The following is a 26,260-nucleotide window of genomic DNA, read 5'->3' as shown; positions in this document are numbered from 1 at the left end:
AATCCACAATACTACCACGAAAGGAAGGAAGGAAAGAAGGACGGAAAATAAAAAAAAAAATTTTTAAAGCTAAATTCAGTGAACAAAATCGTAAAAGAAAATAATAGAAAATAGGTGTAAGCGGTTTCAGGCCCTATAACCGGATATAAATGAATTTGAATTTGTTAATATTAAGATATTAAGATCAGCGCAAAATGTGATTGTCAAGTGTGCGATTACCGAAGCTAGGAGACGTATCAAACAGATTTATATATGGAGTGCATACATAATATTAATTTTTATTATTTCTTGCAAACATATAAGAGCGCGTAACCACGTTTTACCGTTAGCTACAATTAATAACGATCTCTAATAAGTAGACACCAATGTCCGGATGACGCAGTCGCGCTCTAATAGAATTTACAAAATCACCAACGATACGACACAGCAGGTGGTATACCGTTTTTACTTTAGTTGCACTTTCTACATTTTTCTCTGCGAGCTCCGATATTTTGGCCTATAAAATGCCGAAAGTACAGCTAAACGTGCTGTGATACACCCCGTACAAATCCACATGCATACTACTCCCATATGAACAATGATCACCAGACATTTCATCACACGCTCAGTTTACAATCACACGTTAATAATTCGCCTTATAGTGCAGAGTTTGCTCAACCTATTAGAACGAACAAGGTTTTAATTCCTCGTTACATAGAAATATTTTCCACGCTTGAAATTATCTTATTTAAATTATTTTGACTTGAGATTCGACGATTTAAAAAATATAGTTTTTTTTTAAGGTCCCAAATATGATATTAAATATATTTATCCTAATAGATTGGGCAAATTGCACCCTGCGTCTGCTGTTTTTCAATCTTCGTTTTTCGTGTACTTTGCAACAAGATCGCTTCTGCAACCGGACAATCTGATAAATATTATGCAAGCTGATTCTTAATTATACCCCAATACTTCACTCGATTAGAAAAAATATATATGTGTATAGTATATATGTATATGTGCATACTTCAACATAAAATTCGAAATAAAATAATATAATTAAAATATAATTAAAACGTTACACAATATATTACAATCGTAACATGTTATTTCGAATAACATTTTGGGATATCTAATAAAATAATGTTATTTTCTTCAACTCGTTACACCTCCGAAAATAAAGCCTAGACAATCTATGCTTATGCATTACATATGCTCATATATTATTCCTCGCGCTATCAGTTTCTAAACTGAAGTATTCGTATATAATTAAGAAACAACCTGCATCGGGAAGCATCGGGCTATCCCACATGTGTAGAACTATATAATATTAATTTTAAAATCAATAATTAAATTTATCAGCGCATATAATGATAATATAATAATATAATAGAAATAATAATAATTATTATAATAATTATAATAGCAATAGATTATAACTAGGGATGAAAAGTTGGACGTCGCAGAAAATTGATAGAAACAACGGAGCAGAGGAGAGGGTGGGGTGGTGATAATAATAATTATGCTGATAGTCAGATTGACGATGACGAATTTGCCGAAGGTGTGTAGCTAAGTGCTATTGTTCGCGACAATACTGAGCGTAAATTAAATAGTAATGGAAACGTAGATAGCGTTATCGTTTAAAAGTATAATGTTAATAATATTATTAATAAGATGATAATACGCAACGTGTTTAACTTGTAATTGACAGTGCCGCCGTTGTCCCCGCGTCTTCCCGTCGAGATGCTAGGCGCGAGAGAACCGCGCTGGTCCATCTTCCTCCCAGTCTTGCGCGTTCGCGGGACGTGCTTCGTTCTGTACATTACACTCGTAAGCAAGGTGCCGATGATCGTGGACTAACCGGTACCCGTTTTCCGCCGTCGAAATGAAGACTATTTACAGGGTGTGAGCGTCTCGTGGCCGGGCGTCAAACACGCCCGCGTTTGGCCAATCGCGGAGCTTAAGAACGAGATGCACGAATATATATGCGAGAATTAAATACGTATAAGTGGTCTGCCTAGCGTCACACACGGCGTATTTACATCATTCGAGATTACCGGATATTCTCAGCGCGCTCTAATCCGGGCGGCCGCATTCCGCACGACCAAAAGCCGTTTACACGAGGGTGACGGATCTAATTAACAGGCAACTAATGAGAGACGCACCTCCAGATCGGATCTTTCTGATCTATAACGACAAATATATCTGCATACAGTTTCTTACACCCTTTCACGCATAGCAAACTGCCCGGCAATCGTTTGTTAGTCTTAAAACGTGTGTAGCTCTTCTCCGTCAATCTAACTTAGTTCTAAACGCATATAAATTTCTCTGGATTCTCAACTATGTACAGTAATCATAATTGTTACCGCAAACGCATTTTCTAATCCACCGAAAGGCGCCACTAACAGTCCAAAAAAAAAAAAAAAAAAATACGACGAAATAAATATACATATTATAGGCCAGCGGATATTGGCCTCGTACACGATGTTGCGATACGAAGTGAATTTACTGAGAACTAAATCGTCAAGACTTTTCTCGTGCGCCTTCCGTGTCGAACTAGAATAATTATTAATAAGAGAAGAATCGACGGGAAAGCAAGAAAAACGAATCCCTTTGCTTTACCGTTTACTTAGCAGTTCGATTAGATCTCGTCGTAGATTTCGCAAACAAGCACTTGCAATTTACGTTTTTTGACATGTATAACAAAACAATATATGTGTCTAATAATTATATATATATATATATATATATATATATATATATATATATATATATATATAATTAACACTTTCAAAAGTTAAAAAAAAGAAAAAACGAGCTCTACAAATAAGTGACGCATTTATGTACGCGCTTTACGCCTTCTCGCGCTCGCCGACGCTGGGCTCTTTGTATCCCTTTGATAAACTTCGAGCCACCCGCGTGCCAGCGTAGGCAGTTCTATGTACATATGTACACCAATTACTCTAGAATAGATTATCTGACCTATAGTACAAATAAATACAAAAGAGTAGGGCTTCGAAATAATGGAAATGCGAATGATCCTGCCGTTTACATGCAACTTTCTTGATTGTCACACCGACAAATATACGCGCAGCAATGGAAGAAGCCGGTAGGCAAATTGTGTTGCGCGAAAAAGGAAAAGATGGAGAAGAGCCGCGACTACCACGTTTCAATGGATTATAAACTTCTGGTGCCCTCGTAGATGGGCTTTAAGCCGTCTTCGAGCACCCTGAGTTTTGAAAATCTCACGAGCGGACGACGAAAAGGACCGGGCGGAATAGATCGGCCGCCCGATCCGTGTACTACCACCTTAGAATTGCACGAAATCCCGTTTTGTGTGAGTATTTGTGTGCATGTGTGTGTATGTGTGTCTGTACGTGCACGTGTATACGACGATGCGTGCCCTCCTACCCTTATCTACCCTTCCACCTGACCCTGAAAAAAGAAGATAATTAAGAGAATCGCAAGCGCAAGAGAACGGAGAAACGAAATCTGGTGCGTGAAGGAGAGTGGATTGTCTTGCTACTCTTATCATATCACAGATTACCCAAAGTGCACTTCGGTTGGGAACTTTACACGAGTACTGTTTAAATGTATGTATGTATGTATGTATGTATATACCTATATGCTACCGACATTTAGAAAAATAATTAAAAGCGAGGATAACGATAATGGAAGTTTGACGCAATAATCGACGTGCCGATTTGCCGTAACGAGTATCAGCTTGTGCAATCTCCTTTCCGAGAATTGATTTTAAAGTCAAGTCGGACACAATTGTTAATAATTAATGGCGAACGTTTGTTTTAACGAAAGGACCTCAATAATTATTTACTGCAACGCCGGTAGCGCCGAGCTTCTATTTCTATGATAGTGCGACGCGGATTCCTTCGATTCCGGTGCCCTGATCGCTCGAGAACAATGGAGGTTTCAAAACGAAGACCGCGATCGAAGGTACCCACTGGCGACCGCGACGTCAAGAACCCCATTTTACCCGTCGAGTCGAAAAGCAACGTAACTCGCCGTTTATCTCTGAGAAAAAAAAAAAGTCTTCCGTGTGATCGCACTCGTCTTCCCGTCTCGGCACGTTCGCCGAGAACGATCGGCATTCCTGAAACGTTCTGTCCGAGTCTTTGGGCCTACTCGATGTCGCGTACGCCTCTGGTCTACGCTATTAACATTTATCTAAGAATTACATTTGCCGTAATGTGCTATGTAATTGTGTACATGTATGTGTGTGTGTGTGTGTGTATATATATATATATGATGCATACGCATACGTACATCCCATGCATTATCCTGTATTATCAGTTCTAGGATTTTTTAAAATTAATTTGTTACGCAGCTAAAAGTATAACTATACCCTAAGAAAGAAAATTTGAAAAACTATCCCCGATAGAGTGGGTGAAAGCGAGATTTTATAGCGTTATCACGCGCACGTTGGAATTATTTCATTCTATAAAGCGAACGCTGGAGTCCGACACGCCGATGTCGAAACTCGGAAACGCTTTGTTAACGCGGACGTTTCACTGTTAGAGTAACACGTTACTAACGCTACGACAGTACTTTTCTTTCTTACCGAATTGAGAAAGAAGCAATAATATGCAAGTTTGATCATACTTCGCTTTAACATATTAGCGAGACGCTATAAGACAGATACCATATGTGCGCAAGAAGATCATCCTTCGCCTTCGCCTTTCCTCAGCCTCCGCTTCCTCTAACCGTGAGTTTAAGGCGGCAGGAGTCAATTGGTCACGGATCCTACGTAATTTCTCAATCGGATCCTGTCGCCAGACTTCGATGTTTATTCCAGCGTCACCGCAACAAGGGTCACTTGCAGGTACTTTACGCGCGAATCGTCACTCTCCTTCGTCGGTCCAATTGAAGAATGAACGCGCGATTAATCTTCCTCTCTCTCTTTTTCTCTCCTTATTTCCCTTTATCTCGCTCCCGGAATCTCGTTCGCATCGGATCTAGAAGCCTGTCGTAGTCTGTTGATGTGCTGCATCGCTGCTCTTCGAGGTCGTCTCTCGTCGTTCTGCGAGGCCACAGCTGTCCGTATTCCGCGACTCCCGTTGCAACAGGCCACCCTGAAGAGTTACATCAACAAGAACAATTTGTTCTTGTATACCGCGTTGTGTATTTTGTTTTGTTCGTTCGCGTATCGAAGCCTCCCTACATCAGACCGTCGATTAATCAACGCTCTACCTATTATCTTCTACCTACGTGACTCAACGTATAATATAGCGTCTACGAGGAGTCTGTGCCCACCTGGAGCAACATATTGGCGAAGTTACTATTGGTGAACTTGAAGTGCCGCTTGTCGTAGAACTTCAGTAGCGCCGGGCTGTATGGATGCTGCTCTTTTAGATGAAGATAGTGCACCTCTGGCTCGTGCGTCGTGTGTCCACACTCCTCGCAAACGTACATCTTTAAACAAATGTATAAACAATAAATTATTATTAAAACAAAAAAAAAAAAATAATAATTAAAGTTATAATCTTAGAATCTTAAATACATGCAAAATATTATTTTAATGTAATATTCAACAGGTAAATTTATTAATAACAGTAAAAAAATTAATCGTGTCTTTTTTAAAAGATGTTTTCAGTGAATGGTTTACCTTAGCGCGTCTCTCCTTGTACGCATATTGATGTTGAACTCCGTGAACCTTCTGGCCGTGACTCTCCAGCGAGCACCGTTGCGTGAAGCTCTTCTCACAGAGGAAACATTTGTAAGGCCGTACCCCTGTGTGCGTCCGCGTGTGTCTTTTGAGATCGAACGTATCGTTGAAGCCCTTCCCGCAGAATGTGCACAAATAACGTTTCACGTCACTGTGGCACTTCATGTGGCGATTGAGGAGTCGCTGTAGGCTGAAGTTCTTGCTGCACACGCGGCAAGTGAAGCGATTGGGATCGTCGTCCTATCGAGCAAAGAAAATCGAAGATTGACTATACTGCGACGACTTCTTGCAAACTATACGACGTCGGCTTAGCGATTCGATACACGACGGATTCGTTACGTCACTGGCGTATTTCTAGTAATGACAATTGCGCAAGCTCAACGCAATCTTTCGCAAAGCAGCGTTACCTTGCTAGGCGGAGTGCGATTGGTTCTTTCTTCATCTCGAGTGGCCGCCGCCTGCCTCTGACCCTCGATGGCTAAAGGATTCTTTATGCCGTGACCACCGTTAACAAATTCTAGCTGACAATCGCTCGGTAAACCCAACTACGAACCGATGAGAAGACACGTTAACTCTCATTGTGCTTTTCGTGGCGATTGGAAGATGACATTCGGATGAAGCACTCAAATTGACTGAGCATTGCATAATATGCGCGAGAGTGGGAATTAACGATCCACTTTTAATCGTCTCTTCATTGTACGTAAACCGATCTTACGGCTGAAACTGATCTACGAGCTTCCTCGAGTGACTCGACCGAGTCGAGGGCATCGAGAAACCCGTGGATCGTGTCGTAAATAATATCCCGAAGTGATCGCCAACGCGATCTCGCTTCCGGGCGATAAAGTCGCGAAAAAATTATATGCTTTTGCCTGGATCAATTTGGGCCCCTTACCCTCTGTTGAAGTACACCGACCCGTTGCGAGAGCGGTGGTTCGCCTACCGATCCGGCGGCTTGAGCTGCAACCGTCGTTGGAGATACTACTGGACTGTGCGCGTGTTCTCCCAGTCCACACGATGGGGAAGTGCCGGTTGAGGCGCCGTCCAAGGAGCAGCTCGCGGTACCGGGGCTGGGCAGACTTCCGCCTACGCTGCTACCGGAGTCTATCTCTAAACCTACGAGATTAGATAATTAAACGGTTAATGGGTAACTTTTCCGTTCCGGATTAACAAATACGTAGATAAATTAAAAGTCTGTCATTAAGCCCGTCTGATAATTACCATTGTTAAAATTTAATCCGGGACTCAGAAGATTTTGGTGTTGCTGCTGCGATTGCTGCTGCTGTTGCTGCTGATGCGGCGACGTAGCCTGTTGCTTCTGCTGCTGCAACTGAACTTGAATTTGTAGCTGCTGCTCTTGTTGATGCTGATGATTCTGATTGACGTGCAGCCCAAGCTCCGAGCGTTCCTTCTGTAGCGACTGGTAGCTCGTTTCGCCGGCCGCATAGCTCAATCCTGCGAGCTTAGACGCGTTGAAGTGTTGCGGAGTCGTGTAGTGTCTGAAGAAAAAAAAGCAGAGTTCAGGGTGTTATTCGATCCCGCAATAGAAATTCACAATCCGCTCATAGACTCGCCCTACGATTGCGGTGAAAGTGAACAGCGAGCTATTAGTTAATCGCGAGCGTTTCTCACGATAATCGAGCTCACCTCGTGTCAAAGCCTCTGGTCAAGGCCATGCTGTGCTCGGGGAAAGGATCGACGCTGGGCTCGACGGGAGTTGTCATCTGGCCGGCGTCCTGTCCGATTCCGCTGCTGCCCGTTGAGGCAGGTGAATGCAGCGACTCTTCCAGAAGATCGCTGCCGCCGTCCTCGGTTTGCAGCCTGGGCAGCAGAAGATCCGCCGCGTCGCTAAGCGTCTCGAGGAGCGCCGTGTGATCGGACGGCGAGTTAAAGGTCAGAGTCGCCGCGGTGAACTGCAGCGGATCTACCACCATGGTGCCGGTCACCATGTCGACCATCATCCCCGTGTCAGTGACGTCGTAAGTGCCATACTGAGCGGACAGCAGATCGTTCGGCTGAATTTTGTAGCCCGCCAGCTCCTCCTCTTCTTCCTTGAACGTTAGGCCGTAAGACGCGCAAACGTTTGCGCAAACGTTCTGAAGGAGAGAGTACTGCTTGCCTTCCTGCGCGTTGTACTGCCCATGCTGAGAGTTGTCTTGTTGCCCGGTGTCGCAGTCGATCCCGACGGCCGTCAATGGCGTGAGATACGCGTTTCCTGAAACGGCATGAACGGTTAAAGATCGTGCTGTAAATTTCACCAACTGTAACTTCATATTGCACATGCATACCATATATTTTCATATTTAATTCCTTAAAACACGATATAAAGTCTTGCATAGATAACAGCAAATGTAAAATAAAATGTACGCGAAGAAAACTAACGAGTAAAAATTACAAAAGATACTAAACAAGATAATTCGAAGCACGACACGCCCGTACGTGGGACGCACGATTATGACCTCGTAAGGCATGGATGAAATTAATAAATCGCTCCCTGACATCCAAACTAGAACTGACTATAAACGGCGAAAATTCTTCAAACGCGAAATAACGAATGTACACAATATCTACATCTATCGAAACATCCTATTCTATTTATTTCTACGACTAGGCGATACATAAGCAGATATGTAAGTCGAAAGAAAAGAATTCTTATAATCAAATTTTAAACATTAAATTTAATTAAGAAATTAACAAACGAGAAAATATGCGTAACGTTGAAAAAAAAAAAAAAAAAAATAAAATAAAATAAAATAAAAAGGTATCGAATTATCGACAAAAGAAATCAATTAAAAAGTTATTAACATTTGTTCAATGAGAGAAACGATAAAGGTTCGCCTCGAGATAAGACCGAGTATGTACCTTGAGAACTGTTGTACTGGTTAGCGAAGTTCGCAAGATTATTGCCGCCCTTCAGAGACTCGTAGAACGGTGGCAGAGATCCCGTCGGCGGCGAGCTCGGGCCGTAGTTACCGCGACCCCCGTTTCCGCCAGGAGGCATACCCCCCGCGCCAGCACCCCCGCCCAAGGCACCGCCGCCGCCGCTCCCTCCACCGCCGATCATCGCCCCGTTTCCGCATCCGCCGCCGATCATCGCACCTCCGCCGCCGCCGTTACCGCCGCCGGCGTTCGACGAGGGCGAGGAGTTTCCGGCACCTCCGGCACCGCTGGAAGAGTTGCCCGAGTTCGAGGACCTGCCGTGCCCCGCGGCCGCTTGCACCACCTGATGAGACCCAGAGAGCTTGACGGCCAGCAGAGACTTGGAGATCGAGGTACTGGGGCTGCGTGCCGCCATCGCGCCATCGCGACATTTCTCCTCGTCCTCCTCCTTTCGTTTCGGCACCGCATAGTCTATCGGCTGCTCCTGAAATTGTTGATTATGTCAGCTCATTATCATAATCCTATATATGTTATAAGTCCTTTTTTTCTTTTTTCTTTTTTTTACTTGTAATATTTTCCTCAGTTCGGTATACATAATGCATGAAACGTTGCGCGAGAAGATTAATGAAATCCTGTCAAGATTAACGAGGCGTGACTGAATCAGCTTAATAACAGACTCGTGCCCTCTCGAATATGTTCCAAATTTAAGTTATTTTTCTGTTTAGTACGCGAAACGCTTTAATTCGCTGGAAAAAAAAAAAATGTGCAATTATTCTAAACACAGCGCGCCGTTCGCAAACGAGAATCTCGCGTTGAAACGCGCCTAAGAGAGACGTGATTTTTTTTTCTAGTGCCCAGCTTACCTGTTCCGGTTCGGGCGCCTGTATCGGATCGATTCTCTCGATCTCGATCTTCTCCTCCTTCCTGGAGGTGCTTTGCGGCGGCACCCTCTGGATCACCGAGACTCTCGTGGGTGGCTCGACGCGCGGCGTTTTTGGCGGCGTCTGGGGCCTCGGCAGCGCTATCCTCTCCGCCTTGGACAGAAATTGCGGAGGATCGTCCGAGGCTATCGGCGGGCTGCTGTACTCTTTTCGCTCCGCTCGAGTGAGCACGTGGCGCCTGCTGCCGTACGGCACATCACCGCCGAGGATGCTCGAGATAAATCTTCTCGGCGTGGGACTGGGCGCACTGCTCGCCGGATGCGGCGGCGACGGCGACGGGGCTGGACTGCTGCTGGGAAAGGATTCCGGGCTTGTTGCACGATCATCATCAGTCTTGTCACGATCTATTGTCAAACAAAAATGCGAGACCTCCGTTAAAATCTCATGACACCGTGCTAAACGAAAGTCATTATTTCCTGAACCCTATTGCTCCTTCCCTCCCTCTACCTAGATAATTATGGGCTACAAATTGTGCAAAGGGAGGAAATTTGCAGAATATTTTTTTTCTCCTTATTCCTAAGCAGTTAAAAATATATTTCCCTGCGCGCTGTTAATTGGAGCAACTAGATGAATAAATTTCGTTGAGCACTCATTACTAATTCTCTTTTTTCTTTTTTTTTTCCTTTACTAAAGAGGTACGTTATCGAATGTACCTACTCTAGAAACTCTTATTAAAGACGGACTGAGGAATTTAGGCGAAAAGGAAAATTGCGAAGAGAAATAAAGCACGAAGGCGTTTTTCGCAGAAATGCCTTGCTTCGGTCTGTGTAACCTTGCTTCCGTTGCACTCTCCTTGGCAATTTTCTTCGGTACGGCGTACAATGAACACGGGACCGTTGGAATTTGAACGAAACCTGACTCAAGGCTCGAGTGCGATTTAGCGCTTTAACGTCGAATTGTGGATTCGAGTGGCGATACGTGACGCGAGATGAGACGAGAATTAAATATGTTCTCCGATCGGGACCAGGCATACGTAATGCCGCGGGACCGGGACAACGGCGATGGTGACGGTGACGGTCGTAACCGTTGGTTAGCCCGCTCGCTCGTTCGTCTGAATTTACGAGCAGCCTTGAAGATTCGCAGGTACCGTATGGTGACTACAGCCGCTTCGCTTCGCTTCGCCGTACGCTTGTCCTTCGCGCGGCGTACGTGATATCCCGCTTCTCTTCTCGGTCCTCGAGCATTTCTCGGAGCGCGAGTAACTGTCTTTGACCAGCGAACAACCGATCACCGTTGTCGATCGGCTCCTCCTATTGATATATATATATATATATATTTTTTTTTTTTAAGAATTCGAAAACTTCAACTGTGACGTTAAAATTAAAAAATTTGTCCCTTAACAAACAATGTCAAGTTAACGAAACTATTTTTCAATGCAGAATTAAACGAAGAATAGTTGTTGAGAACAGATTTTTGTAATTGTTATATTTTTTCGTCACGATATATATTTTTTTATTTTTTTTATAAGATTACAAAAGCAATCTGCTATTATTGAGTTCGGTTTCTCGACTTTCGAAACTCGTCGAGTGCTTTTCGACGTGCACGAGGACACTGTACGTATAATCATATTGAAGCGCTAACTAGGAAACTACTTGCGCGAGGCCACGGCGTTTTATTCTGAGGTCATTATGGAAAATTTCTTAAAGAAAGAAGTCTTTTCGAACGTGCTATCGTACGTCTTCATTTCTCCATTCGCTGATATAAGTACCGCGGGCTTAACGCTACAATTATCAGAAAATGATGCACGTAAGTAAGAAAGTTAGTGGGATTATAAACAGAGGGTTTAATTAAAGAAAGGGACAGAGAGAGAGAGAGAGAGAGAGAGACGTCCACGAAAATCAAAAGCCTCTCTCTTTGAAATTTGGTTACGTGAAATTTAAATCCCCAACGGCGTTCGCGAGGAGGACGATCTTTTCTCGAACCTCTCGGGGACTCGTCCATGAGCTCGAAATCGTCCGGCGGCGATTTCGACCTCGAAATTACGAGTTAGACGGGGCGCCTAACGACATCTTTTGCGCAATCTCTTGCGTCACGGGCCCGAGAACCCCCAAAGGTAGCGACCGCCGCGGCGAGGTACCAAAATGGCGTTCCGTTCGTCGGGCAACCTTCGGTGGAGGGAACCGCGCCGCGTGCATACACGCGCCCGTACATGCGTGCGTGAGTTCCTCTGACCAAATCCCCCTAACAGGTTCGGTCGCGCTATAAATACCTGCGGCGCAATCGTCGTGACCAGGGTACCAATGTACGCCTCTGCCTATCTTCTGACTTTCTTTCTCTTTCCCACCGGGCCCTCGATACCATCGCCGCGCTCGCTTCGCCGTCCGGTTTCCCTCCGCCTGTTCTCCGTTTGTTCCGCGCTGGTCTCCGCGCCCCCTCTTTCTCATTTTTCCTTTCGCTTCTCTTTCCCCTTCGGACGACGAGAAAGAGAGAGAAAGAAAATGAAATGAGAACCGGTACATCGAGTCGGAATCGAGAGAGGAGCGGGCTTGGCTCGCGGGGAGCGTAGAAGACGAAGCGGAGAGATCGGTCGGGAGGATCGGACACGCCGAGAAAATTCCGGTAAATCGGGACTTGAGATGCGGGACCCACTGCAATCCGAGTTGATTCTAGGTATAATTAAATGATAAATTTACCTGCAAGCCTCTTCATTACGCTCTTTCAAACAAATCTCTTAAATATTATTTCCAAATAATAATTTTTTTCGCTTCTTATTTTTTTTCTTCTTTACGAATTAGTACTTTTGATTCTAAATACGCATAAGAAAGCTCGATAAAATATTTTTGTATAGAGTTATATTGTACGTCGGTAAAAGTTTTCAAGACGTTGGTCTTCTCGGGCAGACGTCGTGGCCGCCGCCAGCCAGATCGAAAGGGCGTTGAGACGAATGCGCCGCTCACGGAACGGAGTGCCTTGAGAGCGATCGAGCGAAGAAGATCGATGCCCGGATGCCGAATCGCTAGCTCAGCTTCCGAGCGCAAAACGCAGGGGAGCGCGTGCTGGAACGAGCGCTTCCTGATCTATGCAAGGCCCCCGGGGTCATTGCCATCGTGCCTAAACCAATCTCCGTTCCGGGGCCGACTTCCGAGCGTCGCGTAAACTTTAAACGACACATCTTCCGCGACGGCAGGTTGACGGCAAAGAAATTGCATTTCGTTTCATCGACATTGCCCTGCTTTAGAGAGTGTAACAAATAATGGCTGTGTCCGCGGTGCACCGGGATGAGAGTATTACGTAGCTCGAGTCTTCGGCGTTTATCAAGGCTTCCCGGCAGTTTCTCAAGACCGACGATAAAACATTCGCTTTGTGACGTTTATTGCGATCCGTAAATCCCGCGTTCTAGATGTGTATATATATATATATATATATATATATATTGTATATACATATACATATTGGAACGTCGATTACTCCATCATTCGACATATTGTTTCTGGTCTGCACGCAGATAAGCGCGATAAGTACTCGGCAAAGGTGCGCGCGTTGCCGTGTTCGCGGTGCGCTAGCCGAAAGGAAAGGCAAGGAAAAACCTGAAAAAAGGACTTGAGAGCAGGGAGCGGTCGGGCGTAAGTAGGTCGGCTAAGCTGCGCCGTTTCGTTCGATCGAGCAGATATTACCACGAAGGCGTAAGACCCAGCGATGCACCGACCGCGAGGAAACTCGCAAACAGGATCTCCAGCCGAACCCGGACCCCGCTTTACGCCCTGCGAGTTTTCTTGAATCTTTGCGCTTCGTTCTCGAGACGTTTTCCTCTTTTCACCGAGATTGCGGAAGAAATAATAAAACGATAATATAAAATTATTTATTCCCGTCTATGTATCAGAAAAATGTTTTTTTTCTTTTTTTACGTTTACTTTTTCCTTGCAATTTTATTTATAACCGTCGATACCTGCATCCGAGATTGACGCGCCGAATCGGCAGGCTCATACGCAAAGGGATTCGATGTAAGAACGCGATGGGAAGCAACGCGTTCGAGCGCGATGCGTCTAAGATCGCGAGAAAGTGCGGCGTCCTGTACGCATGGTTTTGCCGATGCCTCCGCGCGCGATATCTGCGTAGCGTTTGCGTAGCGGTACCGTGCGTGGGTCGAGCCGACGTGGACAGCAAGGTGACACCGTATACGCGGTCGCTTGGTCGTTTTACGTAATGGGCACGTGTGGCGAACGCGGGCACGCGCGCGTGTTTCCTCCACGCTGCGCGAAATCCGCGCGCTTCCATGTTCGGAGGAATCTGCGTTGTGCCGTCTCGTACAGCAAAAACAGCACTGCAAGAAAAACGTAGTTCCGCCTATAATTTTCTGACACTTTTGAGCAGTCTCTCATTTTTCAGTCAAATAAATTTTTTTTTTTGTTGGTTGTGAAAAAGGACTTCAAAGACCAACGATTTAAGCGCGTGCTATTTGAAGAAGAGTATCTAACGCTACACCCTGCAGAGATGTGCAAAATTATGCGAAGGTGTGTAAAGATCACACGATTTATGATGTAATTGTACACTTTTCGCGTGGGATTTTTACTGCTTACCGTTCGCGTAATTTTACTTATCTCTCCTTGTTTTTTTTCTTTTTTTTTTCTTTTTTTTAACGTAGTGCCCACGTTCTTTCCCAGAACACAAAGAAAGCACGCATTAAATTATGTGAACAAGCGTGAAAATTACGTTACTTGTAGTCGAGATGCATGTACGATGTATGCATACGAAAACATGCGATTTTATGCGCATTTTTATTACAAAGTGCGAATTATTAGTACGCATTTTAAGGGATTATAAAGCCATATTTAAATATTATTTACCGCTAAAACAAAAAAAAAATAAATTTTCATAATTAAACTATAATTATCAATTCGAACTGATGCTTTTAAATTTCTAAGTTAAACAACGCTGACCGTAATTCTATTAAATTAAACCAACGCGTTAATTTCACGCGTACTTACGTACGACCAGTTTGCGGTTTATCGTTCCCAAGCTTTTTCCGTCCCTTATCAATCCCGATTATCACAGACGAATCACTCGCGCCGGTCGTGGTTGCGTTTTCCTCCGCGATTCCCGTTCCGGCGCAGCGGCGGAACGAATCCACGATGCGTCCAGCGGTGCATCGTACACGAGTTCCGTGCTTCCTAGAAGCTGCGAGGCACACATGTGAACACGCACACGTTTATGCCTTGGCAACGCCACGCTTCAGAGAGTCCTTTCCACGGACGAGCGGGAGATCGTGGCGTAAGCCGACGACGACGACGGGCATTTCTCGTTCGTCCTTGGCACTCGGCGAAAAGTTAAAAAAAAAAAAAAAAAAAAAAAGAAAGAAACATTGCTCGATCGCTGCATTCGCGCCCGAGAGCCGGACAGGAAGGACGAAGAGGTGAGAGGAGATCGGTGCATCAAGGGGGGAAGACCGGTGCAGGTCCGGTCGAGCGTGTCGCCGGAGATCGCACAGCAAACGCCGAGATCGACCCTGGCTGGGCTCTTATAGGGATTGTCATTTGAAGGAAAGCGTCGATACCTTTTTCCGTTTAAAAAGCACACCGATACCCTGCGACAGAGCGTCTTCGATTAATTTTAAAAGCTTAATTAAGTTTTTAATTTTTTGTCGAGTAGTTTGGAAATCGCTATCGAACCACCGCTGATTCGACAACCATTTTCTCAATGTTGAAAAAGCACAACGGCATGGATACTGTTACTGTATAAGCGTTATCGTAATTTCGTGATTTCAAGTAGATACGCAACTATTCGCATAACTCATCGTCGGTTGTATAACGCCGTTTTTGCGTTCGCTATTACATAATGAGCGGGCAATTATCTCGGGAATTATAAATCGATCTAAGTCTCATCCGAAGTGGAAACGTGAAAAATCCAAGACGATTAAAGGTATATAAATCACGAGCGTTATCTCGACTCTGCTTATCGAACTAAATGAGAGACCGATTAAATCGATCAAAGCATTAATCCCATCTGTAATTTTCATTCGAAGCAATTAAGATTTAATTTATAAAATAGCGCTGTCGAGAAGTCTCCCTCGAATTAAAATAGCGGGGAAAACGGTGGAGCTGTCGAAACTATACCTTGACCGTGTCTCTGTTCGCGGTATTTCGAGCGGAATTTTTTTCTTTTTTCTTTTTTTTTTTCCAAATGGCCGGGATCAGAGACCGTGGCAAAATCGTCGCGACTGAGCGGTGTCATTCGGTCAGCCGTTGTCAGAGCGCTAAACCACAAACTACGCCATCATTTGGTAATAATAGCTCGAGCGCAATTATGCAGGATCGACAGTCAAAATTGTTCGTTGGATTAAAAAACCCGTTAAGTTTTTTTTTTTTTTCCGCAAAGCAAACCATGTATACACTTTTTAAATGTTGAAAGTCAAAATAAAAATATATTTTTATATAATAATTTGGCTTTAGATTTATTCGAAATCCGCAAAGACTCGAGCGGGGTAAGAATTGCAATTTTTGTGGCGTAATAAATCATCGGAGTAACAGAGGTTGTTACGATTCGGGGAAGAAGGTTAAGTCAGATCAGGTGCCGCAACAATCAGCAGCAGCGGCATTGAAATAAATTTTTTCATCGACGAGAGAAAAGGAACTTTCGCGTTCACGGCTCTACCCACGCTCCGTAATCGGCGTCGTGATTACAGAATGACGGTTTTCCACCGAGACTGGGAGCAGCGCTTGGATAGACGTTATTATCCGTAATAGCCCGCAGATAATTTGCCGTCGCGAGGCAAACGTGGCCGATTCGCTAGCGCCTGGTGTAGAGCGAGATTTATCGCGCTGAACGTTCTTTTCTTCTGCACTTGGCCCCCTTGCTCGGAAAGAATTTCGGTCACGGCCCTCTTGCGCCATTAGCCGCCGGCCCGCCGCCGCTGTACACTCATCGTCCTCCGCGTAAGGGTGTGTTGCGTATGTGTGCGCAACGAGGTGTACCTGCTCGCGGCGCTTTCAACGACGAGTCGAACCTGTTCCCGGGCGCGCGCTGAGAAATCCGGTGTCGTTTCAATCGGCGGACCTCGGCGTACGTGTCTGCGGGGTGTTCCGCAAGATTTACGTTTACCCGCAGGGACGCACTTCGCGCTCGCATCCCGGGGACGATAAAATTCTTCAATTCGTATCGGCCACCGTAGTTTGAACTCGAAGGAAAAATCCGCCGCGCCGATACACGTTTTCACGGATCAACGAAGCGCGGAGATCGGAATGAATCGTCTACGTTTCCGTGACGGTTTTACGTTCGGTAACTGTACGCACGAAAATTTGTTCGGATATTAATTTCACGCCTCCTTTTTTTTTTAACGTACGTCACGGTATTGCGAAGGCCCCTGTACCCCTATGCGAAATCGCCACGTACGCGTACGTGTGCGTGTACGTACGTACGATTAGACATGCATGCACGCATGGCGAGGCTTACGGGCGATGCATTGTAATTCGTCGCAATGACTGCACATCCTGGTGTACTAGCCTGTGCAACAGGTGCGCGTCACTGAGCGCGATTACCTGCGTGTCAACGACAGTTAAAGCGCGTATGTGCACTGGATGTAACAGTATTTATCTACCCGCGCGCGGTACATATGCGCGTCGCGACGCGTCAGCGGCCGCTACTTTCCGAGGAATCTTTTTCCTCCCTTTGTCTCTCGTGCATCCAAACGCGAGCCCTCGAAATCCTCGACGTCATAATTAAAATGTTATTAACAAAAATTCAAAGTTGTCCAATTATCGTTAGATATGCCGGTACCAAAATGTTAAAGTTGAAAGACTGTGAATTTACTTTTACTCAAACGCCACTTCGTAATAGATCGGTATAAATTGAAAAACATCTACTTCGATGCTCCTTGAACATATCGCTCGTTAGAATTAAAATCGATCCGATAACGTATATAGAAAAAATATAAATTTTGAAATTTTTCCTTATCGTGGGGTTTTAACAAAAATTATTAAGGATATTATACGTAAATAATTTTTTTTTATATATATAAGACCAGAATCAATAAAAATTTATGTAAAGAGATAGAGACGTGACGTAATTTGAACGAATATTTTTTTAAGACGATAACGATAACGACCGAAACTCGCGACCAAAGCTTCTCAAGAAATTTTACCGGTTTGTTCTGCAGGACATGTCGAACCGGCCCTGTGCCAGCTCCCTTCGTCGCGTCGAATTTAACGCATTCCACACGTACGGCGACAGTGCGATCCTCTTTTGGCGCGGCCATCGGCTAAGTGGAATGAGCGTGCGTCGCACCGCAATTGCATAAAACGCATCGCGTCGCCACAGGCTTCATACATAGTGACGTCGCGATCGAGGAACGACCGGCCGCATTCTAAAATTCTCGCGGTTAAGCGAAGAATCGTACGAGCGCAAATAAATAATCCAAGTGAGCTGCACGGGGCTCGTTGAAAGTAGTACGTCGTTTAGAAAATGAAAAATTCGCGGGTCGCACATCCGGTAGAAGAGGTGCCGATCGAAATATTTACGAAATTGTGCGGACGGGAAATGCAAGCGGTTTTCAAAAGCCCCCGATTTTTTATAATTTACACGACACATGCAGAGAAAAAGAATGACGCGAGAGTAAAAGGTTTAAGCTTGAGTAAATTTGCGCAAATTTGATTGCTTTTCGATAAGATTGTGGGAGAGTGCGAGAAGAGTTCCGTATAACTGTTGAATTTCTAGACAGTGACTCTCGGTCGGTCTACGTCCTTCTATCCAGTCTCTACCGTTTCTCGCTGCGTGCCACGGCGAGATTCTAATGCCGACACAGTTGCCTTGGCCGTCGCAGAGATCACTGACAGCGAGCATGAGCTGTGACTCGCGTTGCGCAACTTTCCCGCGAAACCGAAGGTTCCCGCGGTTCTAACGAAAGGCGTTCCGTTGCTCAACGAGCACGCCAAATGCCAACTACGAAACTCATCAACATTCGCGATAAGAATAAATCCGTCGCCTCGACTGTTTTAAGGCCACCGCGGCCGTGAATCCATCAAAGAGGCATCCAAGTTCGCGCGATATAGGACACCGTGTTACACAAGTCGATTGATTCTGCGGACACGTAGTATCTCATTTATTAAATTGAAAAAGGAGGCAATATCATTTTTACGTTTCGAGAAGAAAAATTTTAAAAGTTCTTTAACGAACATTTGTTAAACTCGTATTTAATACTATAGAATAATTTTGCAAACTATATAGTTTTTTGATGATATAAAAATAAGTGCAATTCTATAAAATTAATTCTTTTACTTTGATAAAGAACGAAAAGAATTACTAATTGTATAAAAAAAAAAATATATAAAAATATACGGTTTGTTTTTCTTCTTTTATAGCGCGCAAACGTGTCCGCGGGAACGTTCCGTGCAAACGAGAATCGTCGGAGGAAGAAAAATGTTATCCCCGCTCGAATGGCGTGGGGCATCACTCAAGCGAGCATCGAAGTCTCCAGTTCGGCGCGTACGCACGTCAAGTCGTAGCACGGTGCAGGGAAACGTTATGCGAAAAGCCCGCGCCATCGCGACGATCTCGCGTCAGTCCGGATTCCGTTTGATCGGCAACGCGGAAAATGCAAATAAATTTAATGCCACGTACGCACGCAGAAGACGGTTTACGTAACGTATCGACGATCTCCCGGCGCGCGACGATGCACGCACATGAATTCTCCTCCTCTCATCCCGCCAAGGATAACGATGTTTATCGCGGCGAGTCGCGACTCGCCGCGAAAGGAGCTTCTAAGCGTCTAATGAATCGATTTATGCGCGACCCATTAATTTCAGAGGGCCGAATGAATCACCTAATTGGTCGCCGTCGCGTTAATTGAGCGGCTGCATCGGCACCGAAAAGAAGAAAAAACGGCGATTATGACGAGGTACCGAGGCAGCCGAAGCTCGGAATAACGTCGGATTAAGAATAAAATCGCTTCCGTATAATATAAATGTTTAATTAACATATATAATTAATGGTAAACACCGGCTGAGAAAAAAGGAAGGGACCAAAAAAAAAAAAAATTTCGTGCACCTGCGACAACGGTGATCGCGCAGAACCAGTAACAGGCCGTCGACACCACATTTTGCTCATCATTCGTGGCCTCGTGAGCGCAGGAACCTGACGCAAAACGAGAATCAAAAATGGGAAGGCGAGGGGGGGGGGAGAGAGAGAGAGAGAGAAACGACGGGGGAGCGAGAACGTGCGCACAAAAAAAAAAAAGAAAAAAAGGAATAAAGAAGAAGCCGCCCCGGTCACTCTTTCCTAAACCAGTTTTAGGACTGCATTCGGTCTCAACTACTCACTATCCCGTTGTAAAAGTTCCACCCGTGATCGACTAGCACTAGATCGTCGCCCGAGGACTAATAGGCTTCCGAACGAAAAATCAGGGTTGAATTATGTAACCAAGCTGCGGAGGAGCGGTGATTGGCCTAACGCAATTTTCACGCAATTAACCTAACCCCGGTTTTATCTTTACAGCCGCCGGAGACGACGAAAAAGTCATTACGTACGTAACGAGTCGCGATAACGATAAGTGCACCTGGGGACTTAGCGGCGCAAGGGTAAAGGAAGTAAAATCGCGAGGAAATGTCGCGACAAGACCGATCGTTGTGCCCTTCGGGTGCAAAATCTCCCTTTTCGGTAGTTCCTGTCGTCGCGAGCTCGATCAATCCTCGGTTCGATCGATTGGCGGCACTCATCGCGCTGGATAAATCGCGATTGTGCTTCACGGCCGTTCACTCGCTATACCGTTTCTCCATCGGCGCGACTGACGCGCGAAAGGATGACCGTTGTTTTCGACGAAACCGTTTGTACGACGTAAACGTCATTATGCAATCGCGCGAGCGCGCGCACACACAACGTTCGTGCGCTAAGTTGCTCGTGTAATTAACTGCACGTGGCGCGCGCGCGGATAAGTTCGCCGACTGCCAAAGGTCACCGTTACTAAACGCCGAGATGGTTTTTTTTTCTCTTCCGCATTGTAATTGACGGTACCGCTGATTACGATAGAGCACGACGAGGGAAAAACACACCCAGCGAATGAATCACAGAAGCTGCGACGGGAAAAAGGCGATCACGTGCGTCGCAACCGGCGGTAAGGGTGGAGGGATTCTCGAGGGAAACGACGTGCTTTTTCGCTCATCGTCAGACGCGAAGCGGGCTCGACACCGAATTCGCGGGAACTGCGCGACAAGTCGAAAATACGCGTACCGCATGAGCAATTAACATAAATGCGGTTCGCTCAAAGTAAAAAAAAAAAAAAAAAAAAAAAAAAGAGCCCGCAAATGCGTCTACGCGATAACGCAGGGCGACCGAAGTACGGGGAATTTCTGATCGCACCTGTAGCCAGAAGTACGAGCGCACCTGCGGCACAAGTGTAACATTTTAGGACGGTTTTTCTCCCTCCCGCTTTTACGCGCGCTCTCGCTCGGCCGTGAAAAGGGTGGTCGATGAAGGAGAAGACAACGAGACCGCACCTTTCCTGCGATCTGCGTATTACGGATTGAACTTACGAGATCGGTATCTTAATTTTACCTCACGGTGGTTTACGCAATCGCCATAACGATCCGATAATCGACATATCGAATTGCTCGAGCATAAAAAAAAATTAAGATAGTTCTTTCGCGCATCAATTATTAATTCATCCCTCGTTTATTCCCGTTAATGAGTGCATCATACAGATACGCGAAAGTCTTGGCCGCGATTTAATACCACGTAGATATTTATCTCGCTCGTGCGTGCGCGCGTAAAAATTTATTTTAATCCCAGACAGTGATTATCGATAATTACGACGCAAGTAAACATTATGCGTCCCGTAATTCGTCCGATTGAATTAATTGGTCGAATTAATTAATTAATTAAGGCCTGACCGGTGATATTATAATAAATCTATAAATAAATCTCGAAATAATCTAGCCGAAAATTTTTTTCCTGCCTATTATTAAATATAATTACAAGAACATTTTAATTATTTTACTTTATCTGTGCAGCGAGTGACTGAATGTTCAAGTTGTTTTTATTTCGACTGAATTATCATTCTGGATTCGCTCGCATATTATGTATTAAGTTAAAAAAAAAAAAAAAAAAAAAAAAAAGAGAAACGGTGGAAAATATTTGTCGAAAGAATCAAAAAAGTTGTTAATCGAGAAAAATATCCCTGAGAAAAAAAAGAAATAATAATTATATGTTATTGGATAAAACCGGATATGAATTTTGTTCACGTCTGATCGGATTTTGTGTGAAAAATATTAATATTTTTGGGTGAAATTTAATTTAACGTGACTTCTCCTGAATATATATAGCTTTTGAGAATTAAAATTAGCAGCTTAAGAGACAATTCCAAGAGAACCGGTATAATTTCGACGAGTTTTACTTCCCACGCTGTAAGTTGAGATAAACATTTTAGCACAAAAGAGTTTCGAGACCTGGGAGTCGCCGAAATTAGACCGATTCAACTTGGTTGTAGGTAAAGATCGCTTTACATTGATCCTTGTTAACGATGAGGCTCAACGGCTCCGAGCTGCCAAGCGGGCTGTCCTTGCCGCTGCCGAGAGGTGGACTTTTGCTGAGATGCTGCGACTCCAGTAACCGCAGCTGCTGCTGGTGCAGTCGGTTCTTGATCAGAAAGATCTTTGGCATCGTGACTTAAAGTCGGGAGCGATGCACCACGTTGTCACTTAGCACCACCACTACATCGAAGTGGTAAGTGAGGCCGCCACGCTACTCCGCGTTGCAGTCAAGATCGCGGTCGCGGCGCAACAAAGCGAGAACAACACGTCCGAAACGCGATGGAAACCACGTTAGTGCGATCTCGCGCACAATATTGTCATACTTGAGAGTACTTGGCGAGCCAGCGGTCGCAACGGCGAGCAAAGAATCACGGCGAGCTTTATCGGATCCACCTGTTGCGGTCCCAGCCACCACGACTCATCGTCACCTGTCCTGCTCCGCGTTTCAAGCCGACCACTCGCGAAAATTCGGCGCAGAGACTCCGGGATGGTCTCGTCCGGTAAAAAAAAAAAAAAAAAAAAAAAAAAGAATTCCTTTGGCGGGCCTACCGATCGCGTGAGAAATTTGTCGGCATTTCCGAAGGAAATCAAGAGCCCAGCCAACTCCCTTTTTTTCTTTTTTCCGGACACGCGACTCGAGGGTCACTCGCGAGCGAAGCACTGAATATCCGACCGGCGTGCGCGCGTTCCGGTCGCGGGGTTCATTCGCGTCTATCACTCGCCCTCGCTTGACAAATTTACAGTTATGTCGAGAGCGGCTCCGTGAACGGGGTATCCGGGTGACTCGAGAAAACTCAACCGCACGGCCTCTCGTGAGCTACTGAGTCCGCGAGTAAGTGAACTCAGCAGTGAGGGCCCCGTAAGCCCCTCTTTCTTCCTTGCCGTCCACCGTCTCCGGTTCTCTCGCCTCCCCACAACCTCGTCACCGACGCAAAATGCATGCGGACCCCGTTGACTGTCCCCCACTATTTCCCGGCGTCCTCCTCCACGTCCCACCATAGGGCTTCACGAGCCAGCCAGCGGGACTATTCGAACCAAGGCCTACAGTCCTCGGAGATGAGGACTCTTTCCGACGCGCGCGCATGCGTGTAACGGAGCATCGTACGTGAACATACCCTGGCCGAGCTCGCCTCGAGTCCCCGTTTTCTTTCTAGTTAAGGGTCCGCATTGTTCCCTTCTTTCTTCCTCCTTTTCTCAGGGGGAACTAGTTGTTCCTGTCGCCGGTCGTACCTTCGATCGAATTAACGTTAGTTCTACTGCTAAACACGTTTCCGGGTAATCAATTCTTTCTTTATTTTTTTTTTTCCTTTTTTTTCCGCGCGTCTTTCCTCCACCAGTCTTCTACATTCCTGTCGAAAGCCGTGAATTAAGTAACCGGAACTTGTTCACGTCGCCTCATCTCGCCTTTGATGCTTTTCGCTGAGTTACGAAGCAAATACTTCTTTTTTTTTTTTTTTTTTTGAGCAATATTTAAGTATTAAATAAAAGAAAAAAATTTTTCTTGCAACGTTTAAACATATACATATAATCACATCTTTTTCTTTGTAAAAAGAAGCATTTATTCATTTAAAAGAACGTTTTAAAGAACTGATTGAGGAAACTTCAATTCTCTAGCAAAAGAAATTATACAGCTTTCGGAAAAGCATCAAGATTCCTCGAGACCAAATATTTGTTTCAATCCGAATGGCGACATTGAGTTATGCTCGCAGGTTTAGCACGAGTTATCTTTCGATCTTTACCGGAGATTACCAAAAAAAATTTTTTTAAGAGCGAGAACGTTTATACGACCCTCTTCACGGGAAAAGAAGTATCCCCTAGATGAGATCTCGAAGCGTGATCAAAACGCCTCCGAGATTTTTTTTTACGATCTCGGAGGTTGTATCACATAAATACAAATAGTACAAAACTCAACATCGATCGTTGTGCAAAACCAATTGCAATTAAATTTTGTACACAATTATTATTGTAATATAAAATTAATTGAGATACACAAATAATGATAGTTTTTGAATTCAAGAGAAAAAAAAAAAAGAAAAAGAAAAAAGTAAATTGCCGCGATTGCATGCCTTTTAGTCTGACTAGACGTGAAGGGCAGGAGCAAAGTAAAAGTCTAAAGAAGAGATTAGTGCCTTATTTATCTCTTTCAAGATTTCTCTTCCCCTTCATTTCTCTCTTTCTCTCTTTCTTTTCCTCTTTATCTATCTGCTGATCATGCATAAAACATTCTTTGCGTGCGGCAGAGTTAAATCTTTGATCGATTTAAATATATCTGTTAATTAAGCTTTAAATATGCTAATAAGAAAAAGATAAAAGATTTCTTTTTGATCTCGTATAGTTATTAATGTTTTTTTTTTTTTTCTCTCTCAACAGTATTTGAGTCGTTAAAAATCTCTAATTAAAATTCAACAATAATTCCAATAACAATTATAAATTTTTCGCCTCTGCCTCCCCGAGATTAAATGAAGTCGTCGATGAGAACCCCGAGAAACGCGAATGACGGATTCAAGAGTTATATCTGCGACTCGCGTGCGCGGCGCAGACGTGCATCAGTTTCGCAGTCACTCGGCCGCGATGCAACGCAGGTAACCGAAGAGGTGTGGAGGTATCTATCCGCCCATACGCGTCTTGCGAAATTATGTGTCGTACGTCGGCAGCCGCCGCTACGCTGGTCGCGGTCGTGATCGTAATCAAGAGTCAAAGTCAAAGTCAAGGCCGGGATCGAGGCGAGGAGAGAAGAACTTATGCAACGGCAGGCGCACGCGGTTCGCTCGCTCGCAGTCGTTCGTGCAAACGTTTTACGGTGCAGGTGAGAAGAGAGGCGGGGAGGGAGGGAGGGAATTGTTGCAGCGGACGAAGCTACGTTACTAAACGGGGTACGGGGCAACTGTTACGTATCTCCCGACGGAGAAGCGTACGAGCGGCGATATCGCGAGTCGCGATCGCGTCGGACGAGCACGTATTCCATTCCGTTTCTCTCGATCCGCATCTTATTCGACACCCAATATATCTAGTTGAACCGCCTTCCCTCGATATATGCGACATTTTAATTAGAGAGAAGCAATTTTTTTTTTCCTTTTATTTTGTAATTATAAGGTATAAACTAGTTTCGCCCGGGGACGCTTACGTTGCTCGGTTCGATGAAGACAATAAGAGTACGCAGGTAGAGACGCGTCGGATTTCACGCATCGAAATTTCACCCGGAGTAAACCGTCCGCACGCGCAACTACCTGCGTTGAACGGGCGCTGCCCGGCGGAATTGGCTGAAATCGTCTCGTTCAATTGTTTGTCATCGGGGCCAGCGGTGCGGGAATAAGTGCCTTGGGAGATACCTTCGTTGCCCTGAGAGAGCAGGGTGCCAGCACAGCGTGACGTCGACCCGGAAAAATCTCAGAGCCGAGTCAATAAATTTTTACAACCGGGAAGTGCACGGTTAGGAAAATATTAGTAACAACAACGTAATCAAGGGACAACTTTCCCCCACGTGAGCCGGTCACTCGTGACATCGTTGGATCCGCTCCTACGTTTCTTCGCTCAAAATACAGCCAAGTCCACACTTTTAATCGCATCCGACGTAAAAGTCTGCCTCGAGTATCCACGACGGACGCAATCTCTTTGTGCCGCTCGATCTCTCGCATCGGGTTACGTCAGGGTAGTTAAACGGCGCGATTACGTGTAATGTCGGATCCCCTTCCCGCGATCCTAGCGAAAAGAAAAGACTCTCGGACGAGGTGGATCGCGCGCGGGACCGGCCGTCGTCATTACGATCATTATTATTATTATCGTCATTACACGTATTGCAGCTGATGCTACGAGCCACTAAAATCCAGACTATCATTAGTCTCGGAAGGCGGGCTCGTCTCCTCTCGTTCTCCCCGCGACGTGCTCCGACGCTGTTCGCGTCCCCGTCGTCGTCGACGTGTCCCGATCGTCCTCTCTCCCTCGCCGCGAGTTCAGTGCCACTGTCCTCGCTAGTTCCGGTCGTTGGTCGTCCGCCTCTTTCACTTGAAGCCAGCCCCGCTGTACGTGCCGTCTTACGTAATCCCGGAGAGATTTTTTTTTTTTTTTTTTTCTCCCGCGCTACTTCCAATCCGGTCGGGCGATCGACTCGGAAGGAACGAGCGGAGGGAAGACCCACCTCGCGAGGCTCCTCATCGAGGTGAAAGGGGCATCGAACGTTTCCGACGCGGTGCATCTCGCGATGAAAACGGCCGTCGAATCTTTCTCGAAGAAACGCGAGGTCCCGACTGCCCGATTCAAATTCAAAGTCATTTAATTAAAATCGCACTTGGAGTCACGTAATTCTATTGTCTTGAATAGCAGAGTTTTCATCT

At 45.3% G+C, this 26,260-nt stretch overlaps 1 protein-coding gene across 1 annotated transcript; it reads right to left on the bottom strand.

The window, feature by feature from the left end:
- Positions 1-2,732: 2,732 nt before the first annotated feature.
- LOC139112002 (transcriptional regulator ovo) lies at positions 2,733-22,450 on the bottom strand. The gene is made up of 10 exons (XM_070672735.1): positions 21,903-22,450; positions 9,400-9,821; positions 8,519-9,020; positions 7,304-7,871; positions 6,878-7,155; positions 6,573-6,772; positions 6,067-6,204; positions 5,600-5,899; positions 5,248-5,406; positions 2,733-5,066 (listed from the first exon to the last, which is right to left on the bottom strand). The coding sequence occupies exons 1-10, from the start codon at positions 22,057-22,059 to the stop codon at positions 4,950-4,952; spliced, it is 2,841 nt and encodes a 946-aa protein (XP_070528836.1). The 5' UTR covers positions 22,060-22,450; the 3' UTR covers positions 2,733-4,949.
- Between the last annotated feature and the right edge of the window lie 3,810 nt (positions 22,451-26,260).

The sequence above is a fragment of the Cardiocondyla obscurior genome, linkage group LG26 (genome assembly GCF_019399895.1).
Source record: "Cardiocondyla obscurior isolate alpha-2009 linkage group LG26, Cobs3.1, whole genome shotgun sequence".
Classification (NCBI taxonomy): domain Eukaryota; kingdom Metazoa; phylum Arthropoda; class Insecta; order Hymenoptera; family Formicidae; genus Cardiocondyla; species Cardiocondyla obscurior.
The sequence above is the reverse complement of the archived record's forward strand: the minus strand, read 5'-3'. Positions and strand labels throughout refer to the sequence as shown.

What these genes read in the sequence shown, in the direction of transcription:
- LOC139112002 (XM_070672735.1), bottom strand. Translation starts at nt 22,059, where the DNA reads ATGCCAAAGATCTTTCTGATCAAGAACCGACTGCACCAGCAGCAGCTG. An exon ending in CGGATTAAATTTTAACAATG is followed by an intron (nt 6,773 to 6,877) that starts GTAATTATCAGA and finishes CTAATCTCGTAG; the next exon opens with GTTTAGAGATAGACTCCGGT. An exon ending in ACAAGGAGAGACGCGCTAAG is followed by an intron (nt 5,407 to 5,599) that starts GTAAACCATTCA and finishes ATTTGTTTAAAG; the next exon opens with ATGTACGTTTGCGAGGAGTG.